A 14,270-nucleotide genomic window follows, 5' to 3' on the forward strand; every position below is an offset into this window, starting at 1 on the left:
CCTCCCCCTAATATCCTTTCACTATTCATATGCCTATAGAAGACTTTTGGATTCTCTTTTATGTTAACTGTTAATGTATTCTCATATTCCCTCTTTTCCTTTCTTATTTCCTTTTACAGTTACTCTTTGGACTGTCTATATCCAGCCTGCTTTTCATTCGTATTATCAATCTGTCACATGTTCCCCTATTCTGCTTCATCTTACATCTGTATCTCCTTCGTCATTTAGAACTCTGAATTCAGTTGTCCTATCTTCCACCCCCACTTAATTAATAATTGGAGTCTTCTATTATCACTGCCTGTAGTTTTAAACCTCTCTGATTTCCTTGCAAATCTGTTTCTCTAAATCTATTTGGTGGACTATAGAATACACTCAGTGGTGTAATGGCAGTTAAAATGTTTCTTAACTCTGACCAAATAGATTCTGGTTTTTTTTACCCCTCCAGAACATCCTCTCTGTAGCACTGTAATATTCTCCTTAATCAACATTGCCATCCCCCTCCATTTTTTCTTTCCCTATCTCTTCTGAACAGCTTATATCAAGGAACATTTAGTACTGAATCCTGCCATTTTTGAGCCAAGTCTTCATTCTCACCACAACATCAAAGTCCCCATGTGGATATTTGCACCTGCACCTCACCAACATTATTTACCATGCTTTGTGTGTTTACATACATGCACTGTTAGCTTAGATTGTACAAAAGTGAAAGCAGAGTATGCAGTCACCCCGGCCTCAGTAAGCATATTTTGATTAAATGTAACGAGGCTTCTGAAGTTTGAGAAGAGAGGAAAATGGGTGTGTTTCTTGGTGGCCAATTATCTCAGTCTCAGGACTTTACTGCAGGAGTTCTCCAGGGCAGTACCTTAGAGCCACCCATTTTCAGTTGCTTCATCAATGAACTTCCTTTCATTTTAAGGTCAGAGGTGGGGATCTTTGCAAATGATTACACAGCGTGCAGTCCTATTCACAGCTCTTCAGATACTGAGGCAGTTTGTACTCACATGCAACAAGACTTGGACAACATTCAGACTTGGGCTGATAAGTGGCAAGTAATGTTCACAGCACACTGGTGCCAAACAATGACCATCTCCAACAAGAAAGAATCTAACCAGCCCCTCCCTTTACATTAAATGCCATTACCATCACTGAATCCCCACTATCAACAACCTGATGGTCACCATTGACCAGAAGCTTAACTGAACAAGCCATATAAATACTGTGGCTACAGCAGGTCAGAGGTTGAAAATTCTTCAATAAGTGACTCACCTCCCAACTTTCCAAAGCCTTTCAACCATCAATAAGGTACAAATCAAGAGTATACATTCTACTTGCCTGGATGAATGAATCTCCAACAACATTCAAGAAGCTCAGCGCCATTCAGGAAAAAGCAACCCAATTGGTTGTTAAACATTTACCACTTCCACCACCGGGCACTATGGCTTGGGTGTATACCATCCATAGGATGCACTTCAGCAAGTTGCCAAGGCTTCTACAATTCCTTCCAAACCTGTGACCTCTATCACGTAGAAGAACCAGGACAGAAAAAAGTATGAAACGGCTGTTCCTTCATTGTTACTGGGTCAAAATCCTGGAAGTTCCTATTTAAGAGCACTAAGAATTACCTTCATCACATAGACTGCAGCGGTTCAAGAAGGCAGCTTACCACCAGCTTCTTGAGGGCAATTAGAAATGGGCAATAAATGTTGATCCTATCAGCGATACCCACATCCCATGAATGATTTTGAAAAATCAATTTTTATGCAGTAAGATTTGTATGATTTTTCTCCCAATAAACTAAATTTGCTTTACCTCATTCAATTTGACCTGTTCCCAGAGTATCACAGGCTTTGTAATTCTTCCAATTGAACAGAGTGGGCACAGGCTGTGCAAAATACCACTGATATAAAATGAGCTGGAAAGGGATTGATTGAAAGCTTTTGAAATATTTTATTGGAATTTGTTATAATGGTAATAGAGCCAATCACATGCAACTTTATTTTGTATTGTGTTTTACAGAATGATACAAAAACCTTAAAGAAATGGATGGCTGAAGTTGATGTTTTCCTGAATGAAGAATGGCCTGCTCTTGGTGATTCAGAAGCACTTGAAAAGCAGCTAGAGCAATGTACTGTAAGTAAATTACCTGCAAGAATAATTTTACTCTTTATAGAAGAAATGGCAACCTCATTAATGAGAGCTGCATATTTCAAGGGTAAATACAAATGCAGGTCCATTGTTATGTATTTATTACATGGAAAGTTACTGGAAGCTACAACAAATAAAACAATTTAATAAATTAGCGTTTTTCACTGTGCTATGATCTAAGTAGAGACCAGTAACATTTTTTTTAAATTGGAAGAAATTCGAAAACCCTAATTATTTACTAAAATAATTAAGCCACAAGATTCCATGGCCAGGACTTTCCACTCGTTAGGCAGGGACAGTCATGGAGCTCCGTCAAAAACCCTGCGTGGATTGCGAACAGTCGCGCTGAGCGCTACCCGTACGGGCGAGGGGAGCAGGGAGAGTCGGGTCCAGCGCGTAATACGTGTATGCGTGCAAAAGAGTGTTTCAATTTCCCTGAGGCATGGAGCTGTGTCAAGGAGATTGAAGTGCTTTTTAAAAAAATAGATAAGGACATAAAAAATTTAATGAAACATGTCCCCTTGTGTGACTGTGTCATATGAGATGGGACATGTTTTTATTTTCAAAATAAAGTTGTTTTTCATCAGTATTAGCTTTAGAAAACATCATCCCGCTCATGGATGAGGTTTCCTAAAAAGCGTAAAGGCTGCTTGGTCTTTTTGCCTGCCCGCCAACCATACGGTTGGACCGGCAGTGTAAAATTCACCTTAATGGCCTTAATAAGCCTTTACATTATTGGCAGGCATGCAGCCGACTCTGGCGCACGCACGCCGAACGAAATTCCGCGCGAGTTCATGATGATGTCATCGTGTGTCATTTTACGTTCCAGTTGCACCCGCATGTCAGATGTAAAATCCTTCCCCATGGTTTAAAACAGAAGATTTTTACTATACAAGAGTCAAACAAAGAAAACACTAGATACTATCTTAGATAACCTATCCTCTAACATTCAGAATCAACATAAGTTAAACATGAATTAACAGGCAAATTATAAACTATAAATTGCATGTTAAATAGCAGATACAACTAAGACAGATTTTATGAATTGGCTCAGCAGTCCACTCAGATTTTGGTGATCGCACTCAGTCACAAAGTCCTTCAAACCTCTGTCTTCCTCACTCGGAATTTCAGCTCCTCTCCTCCTAGGAGCTAGTCTGACACCCAGCCAACGGCAGCGCAGAACTAACCTGAGTTCCACAGGCAAAGTCTTCACCACAAATGGCACATGTCTGCAGAACCTGCTTAACTCGGTCTGGATGGGATAGATCCACTAATGTTATCTTCAAGTAACAGAAACAGCTGCAGCAACTTATTCTCAGCTTCTAGACCTGGACACTGATTTCTTTAGTTTTCCCTTTCAGTTTCCCCTTGAAGCTTCTCTGCACCCCTGGGTTCATCAACTGCTACTACCCAGCTTGGATTGATCCGTGTCCTTTTATATCTTTCAACCAGGCCCAGTCTGCTCAGAAGTTTTGACTTCCAAATCTCAGTTTGTTTTTGTTTCCTTAGAAACTGAGAGGGTGAGTTTCCTTTGTCAGTTTCCCTTTTCAGTTAGGGTCTGCCTCAAAAAATATAATTTTTTTAAAAAAACAGATTCCCTCACAACTATAATAAGAAACTTTTTAGTCACTGTGTGTTTTGGGTATTTTAAAAAATAGATAGCTAGTGGGGAAATATCAGACCTTAACTGACGCAAGGAGCTTTCATCACTTAAAACATGAAAAAACATTCTGCACAACTTTCAATGTTACCAGAACATTCAGATTGACTATTGTTGTGTCTCACAATGAGCTATTCTTCCACTCTTCATAATGCATGCTAGTCATTCATGGCTGGCACCTTGAGCCAATACTGTTTCACAGAGGAAAATCTATTATGGCGGACAAAAGGTGAAGACATGCCTTGAGTGTTAATTTCTGCTTTTTTACTGATGAAATGTAATCGAAAACCTGAGTATCTTTTAGTCACATCTTCACATCATAATGCAAGAAATAAGTAGAAAAAAATGAATTCCCACTGTAAGAACCACAGATTGTTTTATCCAAGTTAAATTTAAAAGGATTTCAATCCCCACCCATCTCCAAACCCAGACTGTGTAGTCCAATGCCAAGTGCTGGCACCTGAGGCTGTTTTCTTTTTATTTGTTTAATCAGTAATGAGGAGTGGAATTTGAAAATGGCAAATGATCTTGACTTGTGCAGATAAATGGATAAAGTTAACTTCAGACCACAAGGTACTGAGTATCAGAAGGCTTTAACAATAGCAGGATTTTTTGTGGTAAGAGGGTGGAGTTGCTCATAATTATGATGGTGTACTAGTTTCTGAGGTGGGGGGTGCATTATGTCTTGTTTAACATTTATATGTTTGGTATATGTGCTTTCTTCTGTTTATGTATGAAATATCATTGACTTTGTTTGGGAATTACTGCACCAAGGATTAAATAAGAATGTTGGTTCTGACCCCAAACTAGTTAAAAGCAGGGAGTTTGAAACAATATATGAGTTTCATCAGAAGTGGTTCCCTGAACTGAATAAGAATTGTGAAAGAAGAAAGCCCTGCCAGGATTGAACAAAGAGCCAAAGTGAGGATGAAAAGAGGCTGAATTTTCTGTGCTATAACCATACCATTTTTATTATTTCATAGAGATTCTCAAATTTCAATCTAAAGCTGTTCATACACAGGCTAATTGAGTCATTGTTGACAATTTCAGTGTAAACATATTTGTTTCTTTTGATAGTTATCATTGTTTAGGCTTCCTTTTGCTGTTTGGATATAAAGATATTTGTTGGTTTAGTCCTCGTGTCTGGTCTGTGTATTAATGTGCATCATTTCAAAGAGAATTTGATAGTGTGAAATGCAGCCAACAAATTACTGCAATCAGGTAATTGTTCATTCACTGGATTAGACACTGAGAAAAGATGATGCAGCCTCTGAATTGTAGGTGGTGAAGTTGGACTTACAGATGCTGCTGTTAAGGTGCTCAGCAAGAGGGTGGTGCTAAAAATATCAAAACTAGAACAGACTTAAGAAGTGCAAGAAACTGTGAGGCCAGTATTACTGGATGAAGAAAGACTTAGTAGCGCCATGAAATGTAAAAAGCGATCGGTATTAATTAGATGTGTGCATGATGCTGCAAAGCTACATTGAAAAAATTAATTTTCACTGCCTTATGAAAAAGCATGGAGGAGATCAAGAAGATGTATTTTTCAGAAGGTATTTAATAAGATGCAGCACAAGAGATTGCACAAGAATTTGGTTTATGAGATTGGGGATAATATATTGGCATGGATTGAGGATTGGTTAATGTACAAAGAAAGAGTGTAAGAATGAATAGGACATTTTTGGGATGGCAGGATGTAAGTATTAGAATGCCACAAAGATCATTACTTGGACCACAGCTACTTACAATCTATGTGAGTGACTTGGATGAGGGGACTGAGTATGATATATCCAAGTTTGCTGATGACACAAATCTAGGTGAGAAAGTAAACTGTGAGGAGAATGCAAAGAGGCTCCAAAGGGATATGGACATTTTAAATAATTAGGCAAGAATGTGGCAGATGGAGTAATGTAGGGAAGTGTGAAAAGACCCACTTTGAAGTATGGAAAAGCAGAATATTTTTTAAAAGATAGGGGACTAGTTAATGTTGGCATTCCGGAAGCTATGGGGGCCTTGTCCCCAAATCACAGGAATTTTGCATGCAAGTACAGCAAAGAATAGGAAGGCAAATGGTATAATCATCTTTCCTGCAAGATGGTTAAGAGTATAAGAATAAAGAAATCTTGTTGCAATTGTTTTTGATGAGATCACACCTGGAGTACTGTGTACAGATTGGTCTTCATCCTAAGCAAGGATACAGTTGACTCCGAGGAGTCCAATAAAGCTTTACTAGATTGATTTTGGGGATGAGAGGGCTGTACTATGAGGAACAATTGAGTAGAAAGGGCTTATATTCTCTGGAGTTTAGAGAATGAGAGGTGATCTCATTGAAACCTATATAATTTTAAGATAGCTTAACAAAGAAGATGCTAAGCAGCTTTTTTTCCCTGGCTGGAGAGTCTAGATCTAGGGGTTATGGTCCCAGGATAAGTGGTTGGCTATTTAGGACAGGACAAAGAAGAAACTACTGAGATTGGTAGCGTTTTGGACACCAAAGGAATATAGGAATATGGGGATAGGATGGGAATGTGGAGTTAATCTAAGAGTTCAGCATGATCTTATTGGATGGAAGAGCAGGCTCAATGGGCCTGTGCTTCAGCTCCTATTTCTTATGTTCTTATGTGATTCAGTTTAAAAAAAGGCAAAGTTTAATAAATTGTGAACCATATAATATAAAGCAGGAGCATACCAATCCCTGCATTGTAGCATAGTACTAGATCTTCCCTTCATTTCCTGAGAAACTGCCTTGTGAATCATTCCCTGGTGTGTTGAAAATCTAAATTAGCTGATTCAAAAAGTTGCCAAGGGTAGCAAGCTTCTGGCTGACAAGTTCTGGCAATGAAGCTATCTACTGCAACTGAAGCAAAGACAATTGGACAGAGCTCATTTCCTGGGAAATTTCAGCTATAGATGGCTGGTGAGTACAGTCTTTGGAAATCAGGTAGGGAATGGCAGGCACAGGATCAAGGATTTGAGTAAGAAGCTTCTCAGTGTGGTTACAGTGGTCTTTCTAAAATCTTGAGTATGTATTGCTTTAAAGAATGACAGCTCCCAGTGGGTTAAAGACAGTAATTCAATGTTCGTGTTCTGCTGACATTCCTAAACTGCTTGTGCTTTTCTCTATGTTCATGGTATTTGAACCACTGCACTGAATTAGTAGTTCACTGACAAGTCATGTATTATCCTCTATCTGTTGTTAGAACTGAAATATTAGTAATGTTACCAAGTGTCAAAAATCCTATCTCTGTTGTACATGTGCGAAAAAAAATGTTAGAGTAAAGGCAAACTAATGTTATAGATCTTTACAGCATTACTGCACCAACCAGACCAATTGTATTAATAAAATGTGAATCCTTCCTACAAACCCGAATTCAAATTACAGCTTCTTATGAAAGATAAATCTCTAGATGTTCAATTAACATGTTATGTTTCTTTAAGTTTGCTTGAACTTCTCTTGCTATCTTATTGGTATCAGAAGGATTTTGATTTTCAAACTCAGCTGTAAGTTTCATTGAACCATCATATTTTGCTCTGTCTTTCATCTGTGTAGTTCCAGGTATGTTTGAGTAATTTTGATAACTATGTTTTGCTTCTTTTTCAGGCATTAGTAAATGACATCCAAACTATCCAGCCCAGCTTAAATGGTATTAATGAGGTCGGAGAAACCTTGAAAAGCCAGGCTGAGCCCACTTATGTGGGAAAATTACAGACCGAGCTCTCTGAACTGAATGCATGTTGGGAGAACATCTGTAAACAGGTGAGAAAGTCCAGTCTCTGACAATCAAAATAATGGTATCTTCAGATACCAATGTTTTGTGCAGAAAAAGATGGTAGCAGTGTTGAATTGGACATTTTCTGTTTTTGTATTTGTTAAAATTCCTGTGTCTTCACCAGACTATGGCAGTGAATTTCATCAGACCTTCCCCCACTTTGCTGCTGTATCTTCACTGGAAATGAAGGCATGCAGAAACCCACTAACATGCATAATCAACACATTGTTACATATCTATCAACATTTATAGATCATGGTATGCATATAAGATCAAAGTATCTGTTTGCCAAAGAGCAAACTACTGAGTGAAGTTTGGCACTGGTTTTATTGCCAAGATATTAAGTTAATGCAATGGTTTAATATGTGGGCAGTGGCATTCAGGATGATACAGAATATTGAGAAGTCTTCATATAGCAGTCACTAAACTCTGTGCAATGTGGAGCTGGCATATGTGCTTAATGAAGTGTGTTAGAAACTAACTGTCCCGACAAACTTTATTAGTGATGCATATTGAAAACACATTTTTGTACGTTGTCCTTCTGAATCAGAATTTTGCTAGTTTGATTATACGCTGACACGGTCTACTACACTTAAGCAGATAAGATAGGATTTATAGAATTCTATGTCTGTTGAGTCTTGTGAAGTGACAACAGCTTTGGACTTATAACTTACAGTAAATTTTTTCAGGTTTTTTTAAATTTGCTCTCCTTCTGACTTTTTTTTACTGTGATATTCATTTTGTTGTTGATTGCGTGGAAAAAGTCCGTGCAAGAACAAAATAGGGTAACCTTTTCACTGAAGTTATCAACGGGAAGAATTCCAGTCCCTTTGTATGTCGGTATTTACAAAGAATTCTGTAAAGTTGACCTATTTTGATTCAAAGTAATCTCTAGGAGACAATGTTGAATCCTTGACATATACAACTCTCGAACAATACCTTGTGAACAGTAATCATGTCTGCTGATGTGCGATAGTTGGGTTTGATGGGCAGTTCCAGCATTTCTGGTTTGGCTCCATTCTTCACAGCTATTTGATAAAAGTAGTAGAATTTTATCATTCTTGTGTGGGGAATTAGCCCTGGGATGAAAGTTCTGGGGCAGATTTCCACTTTGCCACCAGGCATAAAATAAAACCAAGTGAAATAAAAATGTTGTAGTTTCTGTATTGGGCATGCCAGTTTGATGTCCAGGGGAAAATTTACCCTCCATCTCTAAAACTCTGATGGCTGATTTGGTAAAAGCCAGCATCTCACTGACCATGTAACAGTAACCTGGAAAGAAATGACAGTTTATGGACAGAAAATAAGATCGGCAAAAAAAAAATGATGTGGCCCCACAGTGGCAACCTAGAGTCACAACTCCACTTCAGGTCATTTTCTTGGTCTACTGAGACATGATAAGTTTCAATTTTTTTCATTATTTGAATACTTGCAAGGTGTGTCTTAGGCAGTGGTGGGGATAGAATTGATGAATATTAACACTGATTGCATTCGACCCTAGTACTTTTTAAATTATAATTTCTTATTTGTCCATGACCCTCCTCTCCTGAAGGCAGTGCCTCATATTGGATAATGGATCCATAGGTATCAATAGCAACTAACATCCATCTCAAATAGGTTGTCTTGTGCGAAAATGGACAGTTGGTGTCATAGATAAGAGTAACCTTGTTCTCATCTAACATTTACTAACACACGAGCGTCAATGGATTATGATCAGGTTGGCAACCACGACTGATTTTATTGATCTCTCCTTCCCCTTTGATAGGCCAAGACGCTCCAAGAATAATTGTAGCAGCCAGACTGCTATTGACTGAGATTGATTAACTCAGCAGAAGTTAGGGATTGAACCTGGAATCACCCTGGATTTGTATGTCTCAGTGCCACACTAGGTGGAGCATTTTCCCACTGAGATATCAGAAGAGCTATGAAACTTGGACCTTAAGGTTCCTCCTGATTTGTCCACATACAGGTGCAATCTAGCACAAGCAAGTTATGCGGCTAAAAAATAGAGAAAATTTGAGCATGAATGAGTAAATGCCCTTAATACTTAACACTAGTCAGTTTTGCATTTGTGCACCTTTTTGGGTTTTAATGGGACATGATTAAAGGGTGGCTGGAGTTGATATTCATGTTTTAAAATGTCAAGGACAGTATATTAATACACTCTCTTCCTAAAATTATGACTTTCAATGTATGGCTTCTTATTAAAGAGATAGATTCAGATCTTGTATATATATATTTAATAGCTACAAAGTGGTAAATCACAATGCTGTTTCCAGCTGGTTTGTTTTATCATGTAAACCTATTGAATCCAATAGCTGTCCAGAATTTCGTTTGTACGGAAATTTTTTACTGGTAGTTGAAGTTGCTCCAGGTGCAGAGTTTTAATGCATCATAAGGCAATAACCTTCAAAACATTGTATTTTGCAGTAACATAAGCAAAATGTATTGTAAAGCTTCAATGAGCAGCATTAAAGTAAAATTTCAGATGTTCATACTAATAAACAGAAATAACATGTATAGAAAGAGATTTAAATTTAAACATAGATACAAATTTTGAATATCTGTCTCAGTTACACACACTCCAGTAATCTGAATGGCACAAGCTTGTATTCCAACAATGCTAAGAAGCAAATGTGTGTATACAGTCTTAATTCAGAGCAATTCTTGAATTACTTAAGACCCTATTTCCATTTTTTTGGTCAATCAGGTGTTTGGCACAAACACAACTTTTAAAACAGTAAATAGAGGAATATTATAGCAACATGCAATCATCAGCTAATATTGCCAACAGTAATTGCTACATCCAAATCTCATTCCATAAAGAGTGATTTGATGTTTATTTTTTCTTTTGAACCATAAAGAAAAATGTCTTCCTGTGTATGCTTTCTGGGGAGTGCGTAGTTTCACTCTCTGGCTTTCTTATTTTTCTCAAGGGTGTGCTAAGGAGAGCAAGTCTGCTTGCGTTATCAATGTTTAGAAATTAGCCTACTGAAAAAAGATTGATTGCACCATCCAATGAACTTATCGGTACCATAAATGTAACAATGTTTGAAAAGGAGGCCCTCTGGAAAACTTAGCATATACTAAATAGTGAAAAATCAAAGGGGGATGGCTGAATTTGCTTCTTTGCATATTGATAATGTTTTCATTTCTCCCTGATTGTGTGAAACATCACAAACTTGTTGGCAATAAAATATCTGCAGGTTGCTGTCATTGACATTGGGTGGAAAAAGCTTGAAAATCAACCTTCTCTCTTCTCACTTGCTGACCATGAAAGTTATTCCATTAGCTGAAACCTCCAGCCATGTAAACACTAGCTTTCCATTATCTTTCAAATTTTATTTTGCCGTAAGGCGGCACTATTAATACTGCAACAATTAGCATAATGCAGCAAGGAATTTTTTTTATATTTTGTGAGATTGTTATCTCTTATTAGCTTATTCTCAGCAACTGCAAGGAGCTGGGAAAAATGCCCACATCAACAGCCTATAAAATGAATCCCCAAAAGTGGAAAGGCCTTCCATTGCAAAATTCCAGATTACTACAAAGACAGAGAAAAGTTGTCAGTACCCCTGAAGTGGAGCAGGCATACTATGTTAAATCTGACCAAAATTATATAGGTGCTGCCCAAGGCTTCTTCTTCAAATTGCGCACTGCAATGCACACACACAATGGAAAAAATAGAAAGGAAGGGTAGTGTAATTTATTTGCGTTGCATAGTTTGTTTTAATGCTGAAAAATAACCTTCCCCAACCCCCACTGCATGTAATAAATTCTTGCTCATGGCTGAAATAAAAGTTTTAATGTTTCACCAGTTTCAAAAACTGGAACTTTTTTCATCTTGAGGATTATTTATCACAATTCATCAGCCTGATTGCACCAATGTTTGTGAGGATGTCAGTGAGTACTGGCTGAGTATATGATTCCACAGGGAGCTGTAACTGGGTCCATATGTGACTACCTTACTGAAAGAAAAGCTTTGTGCACTTCCCAGACATTTTATGCAAAGGTGAGAAGATAGGATATTGTTTATTTATAATTATAGTATTTCTTCCTAATGCCATGTGAAATGTTTTGTGAGACACAAACTGTTAAAATTGCCTTTTCTTCAAACTGCAAAAAATAGGCGTACGCCAAAAAGACCGCGTTAAAAGGTGGACTGGATAAGACAATGAGTCTCAGGAAAGACCTGTCTGAAATGCAGGAATGGATAGCACAAGCTGAGGAGGAATATTTGGAAAGAGATTTTGAATATAAAACACCTGAAGAGCTCAAAAAGGCTGTGGAAGAACTCACGGTAAATTTCACTTAGCAAGTTTGTTTGTGTTTTTCATATACTTTGTTACTTTTATAATGTTAGGTGGCAATGCATTCATTTCAATCACTAGCATTTTCTGTTGCCAGTATTTCCTAGTTTCTATCTGACAGATTTTGTTGGCAAAAATCAGTGCGAACTTTAAGCTTCTCATACAGTCCAGAGGTTACCCTTGAGTGCTCTCAGGCACAGCTGTTCTCTACATGGGTGGATGATCAAATGGCTGTTGTGCTTGGGATCAAACTTAAGGGACACAAAAGAAATGGTTGAATTAATCTTGCTTACAATGGGATGATTAGATTGGTAAACCAGTCACCAGCAATAATCCTGGTGGGTTTACAACAATCTATGTTTATAATGCACAAGAGCTTGGATTAGGGCTTGAATCTGAAACCATAGACACAAAGCCAAGCATGCTACCAATTAAACCAAGCTGACACAATAATATTGGAAAAGTACCTGACCAAAGCATCGAGATCAAATTTTCCTGGAACCAGCTTTCCTGCCTTGATTGTTTGTAGGCACTTTGGGAATTCAAACTGCACCTGTGCAAAACGCACTTTCATATATATATTTTTTCCCCTGCAATGTAATTTTTTAGGAGAGGGATTGAGTTATAATACACCCATGTTCCACTGTATTTTCAGTGTGACTGACTTGTTTACTCACAAACGATAAGAGTTTTTCTGAGAGCTGTTTCTCATTACATTGTGAGATTCCTCGGTTGATATTATAGTGAATATATCTCAAAGACACTATAAATATATTTAAGGCCCCAGAAAAACAGAAGAAGACCCACTAGATTCTGCAACATGATAACATAAATTAAGGGGTTAATCTTTCCTCAGCTCCTCCACCACTATTGTCACCTATGTCATGGTTGCTTTGCATAGCACATTTCATTATTTTATTACATTTGAACAAACTATAGAATGATTTGAGACTGTTGTGCCTCAAAAGAGTTGCAATTTAGCAGCTAAAATGGGAATCTCATTACATTTTTAATGAGGTTTCCTTGAGTGAAGCATTGTAATGCATGCTTTATCTGAAGCCCTGAGAGTGTACTTTTCTGATAATATATTTAACATTGACTCTTCGCATATGAAAGCCACCCAACCTCCATTCCCAAATGTTGGAACATTGAGGACTAGCTGTTTTAAACAGAGACAGATTATAAATGCAGCACTACTTAGGACTTGGAAGAGGCGGGAGTGTTTTGGGAACATATCTCTGCAATTTGCACAGGTAACACCATTAAGTGCTAAAAATAACATCTGAGTGCTTCTCATAAGCAACCTACATATGTATTTGGAAGAAATAATTAAGGACTGCTGCTTGCCATTGCTAAGAGAAAGCTGCTGATTATTGAGATAGTAAGATATTATCCAGGCAACCCATCTGTGCATTTCAGTGGAAATTCCTCGTGAGTTGACTTGTTAATTCTGAACAAACAGCAATATTGTTTGCAAAAACCCCACCAGTGACCAAAAAGCAAATAGCACTTTGATTGCCAAAGAGCAACAATTGACATTGCTTAGTAACAGCATGATGAACGACTAAAACTTTATTATGTTTCCATGACACTATGGATTCTGTTGTTAGCCTGTAAAACTTGTTTAGAATGCTATGTCAAAAATAATTTCTCTGGCTAAAAGACAATTATAAGTTATAAAGTTGTAAGTGGATGATGGCTTATTCTAAGAGACAATAGCTAATTCAGTTTTGCAAGAATAGTTGGGAAATGTTTGGTTGCCATTGTAATTGAATAGGGAAACAATGTGATACTAGGGGAGTAGTCTCATGACCTCAGTCTATTACTACCTCTAAACCTCAAGTTGTTTGACAAAATGCCTTAAATCTAATAGAAACAGGATTCCACAATGTTGTGTGCTGTTTTCAAGGGAGGCATGGAATAAATAGGTGAGACATTATTGAGACAGCAGTTTTCTTTAAGCTAGCCAGCAATATCTGGTCATCTACAGGTGAACACACCTAACCCTGTTATTCAAGAAGACCATTCTGTATTTAAGGGATTTAGGCAGGGTTTGGACTAAGCTTAGGTAATCCTTTGAACTGACTTAATTTTTTTCATTTGTCTTATTTCAAAACAAGCATTAACCCAGTTAAAATGAATACGAGAATGCTTGGGCTAATTTAATGCCTGTCAAAAAGGTTAGGCTGATGATCGCTGTTGTAAATCAAAGGCTGGGATTTTCCAGCCCCATTGTGGTGGGACCCGCTGCCTGAGATTCAGCAGCCCAGCCAATCGACTTTTGGCTGGACTGGACAATCCTGGTGGCAGCGGGGCTGGAAAATCCTGCCCATAGTGCCCAACCTCGTGTCCTTATAAGTGTTGGTTTTTGAGTTTTCTGAATTC

At 37.8% G+C, this 14,270-nt stretch overlaps 1 protein-coding gene across 1 annotated transcript in view; it reads left to right on the forward strand.

Annotated features, from left to right (window-relative positions):
- The window catches only part of dmd (dystrophin), a 1,748,406-nt gene that overhangs the window by 615,247 nt on the left and 1,118,889 nt on the right, over positions 1–14,270 (forward strand). The window contains exons 23-25 of the mRNA XM_041212034.1: positions 2,017–2,130; positions 7,407–7,562; positions 11,705–11,875. Coding sequence (XP_041067968.1) covers positions 2,017–2,130; positions 7,407–7,562; positions 11,705–11,875 — 441 coding nt within the window. The remainder of the gene's footprint in view (positions 1–2,016; positions 2,131–7,406; positions 7,563–11,704; positions 11,876–14,270) is intronic.

The sequence above is a fragment of the Carcharodon carcharias genome, chromosome 18, assembly GCF_017639515.1.
Source record: "Carcharodon carcharias isolate sCarCar2 chromosome 18, sCarCar2.pri, whole genome shotgun sequence".
Classification (NCBI taxonomy): Eukaryota; Metazoa; Chordata; class Chondrichthyes; order Lamniformes; family Lamnidae; genus Carcharodon; species Carcharodon carcharias.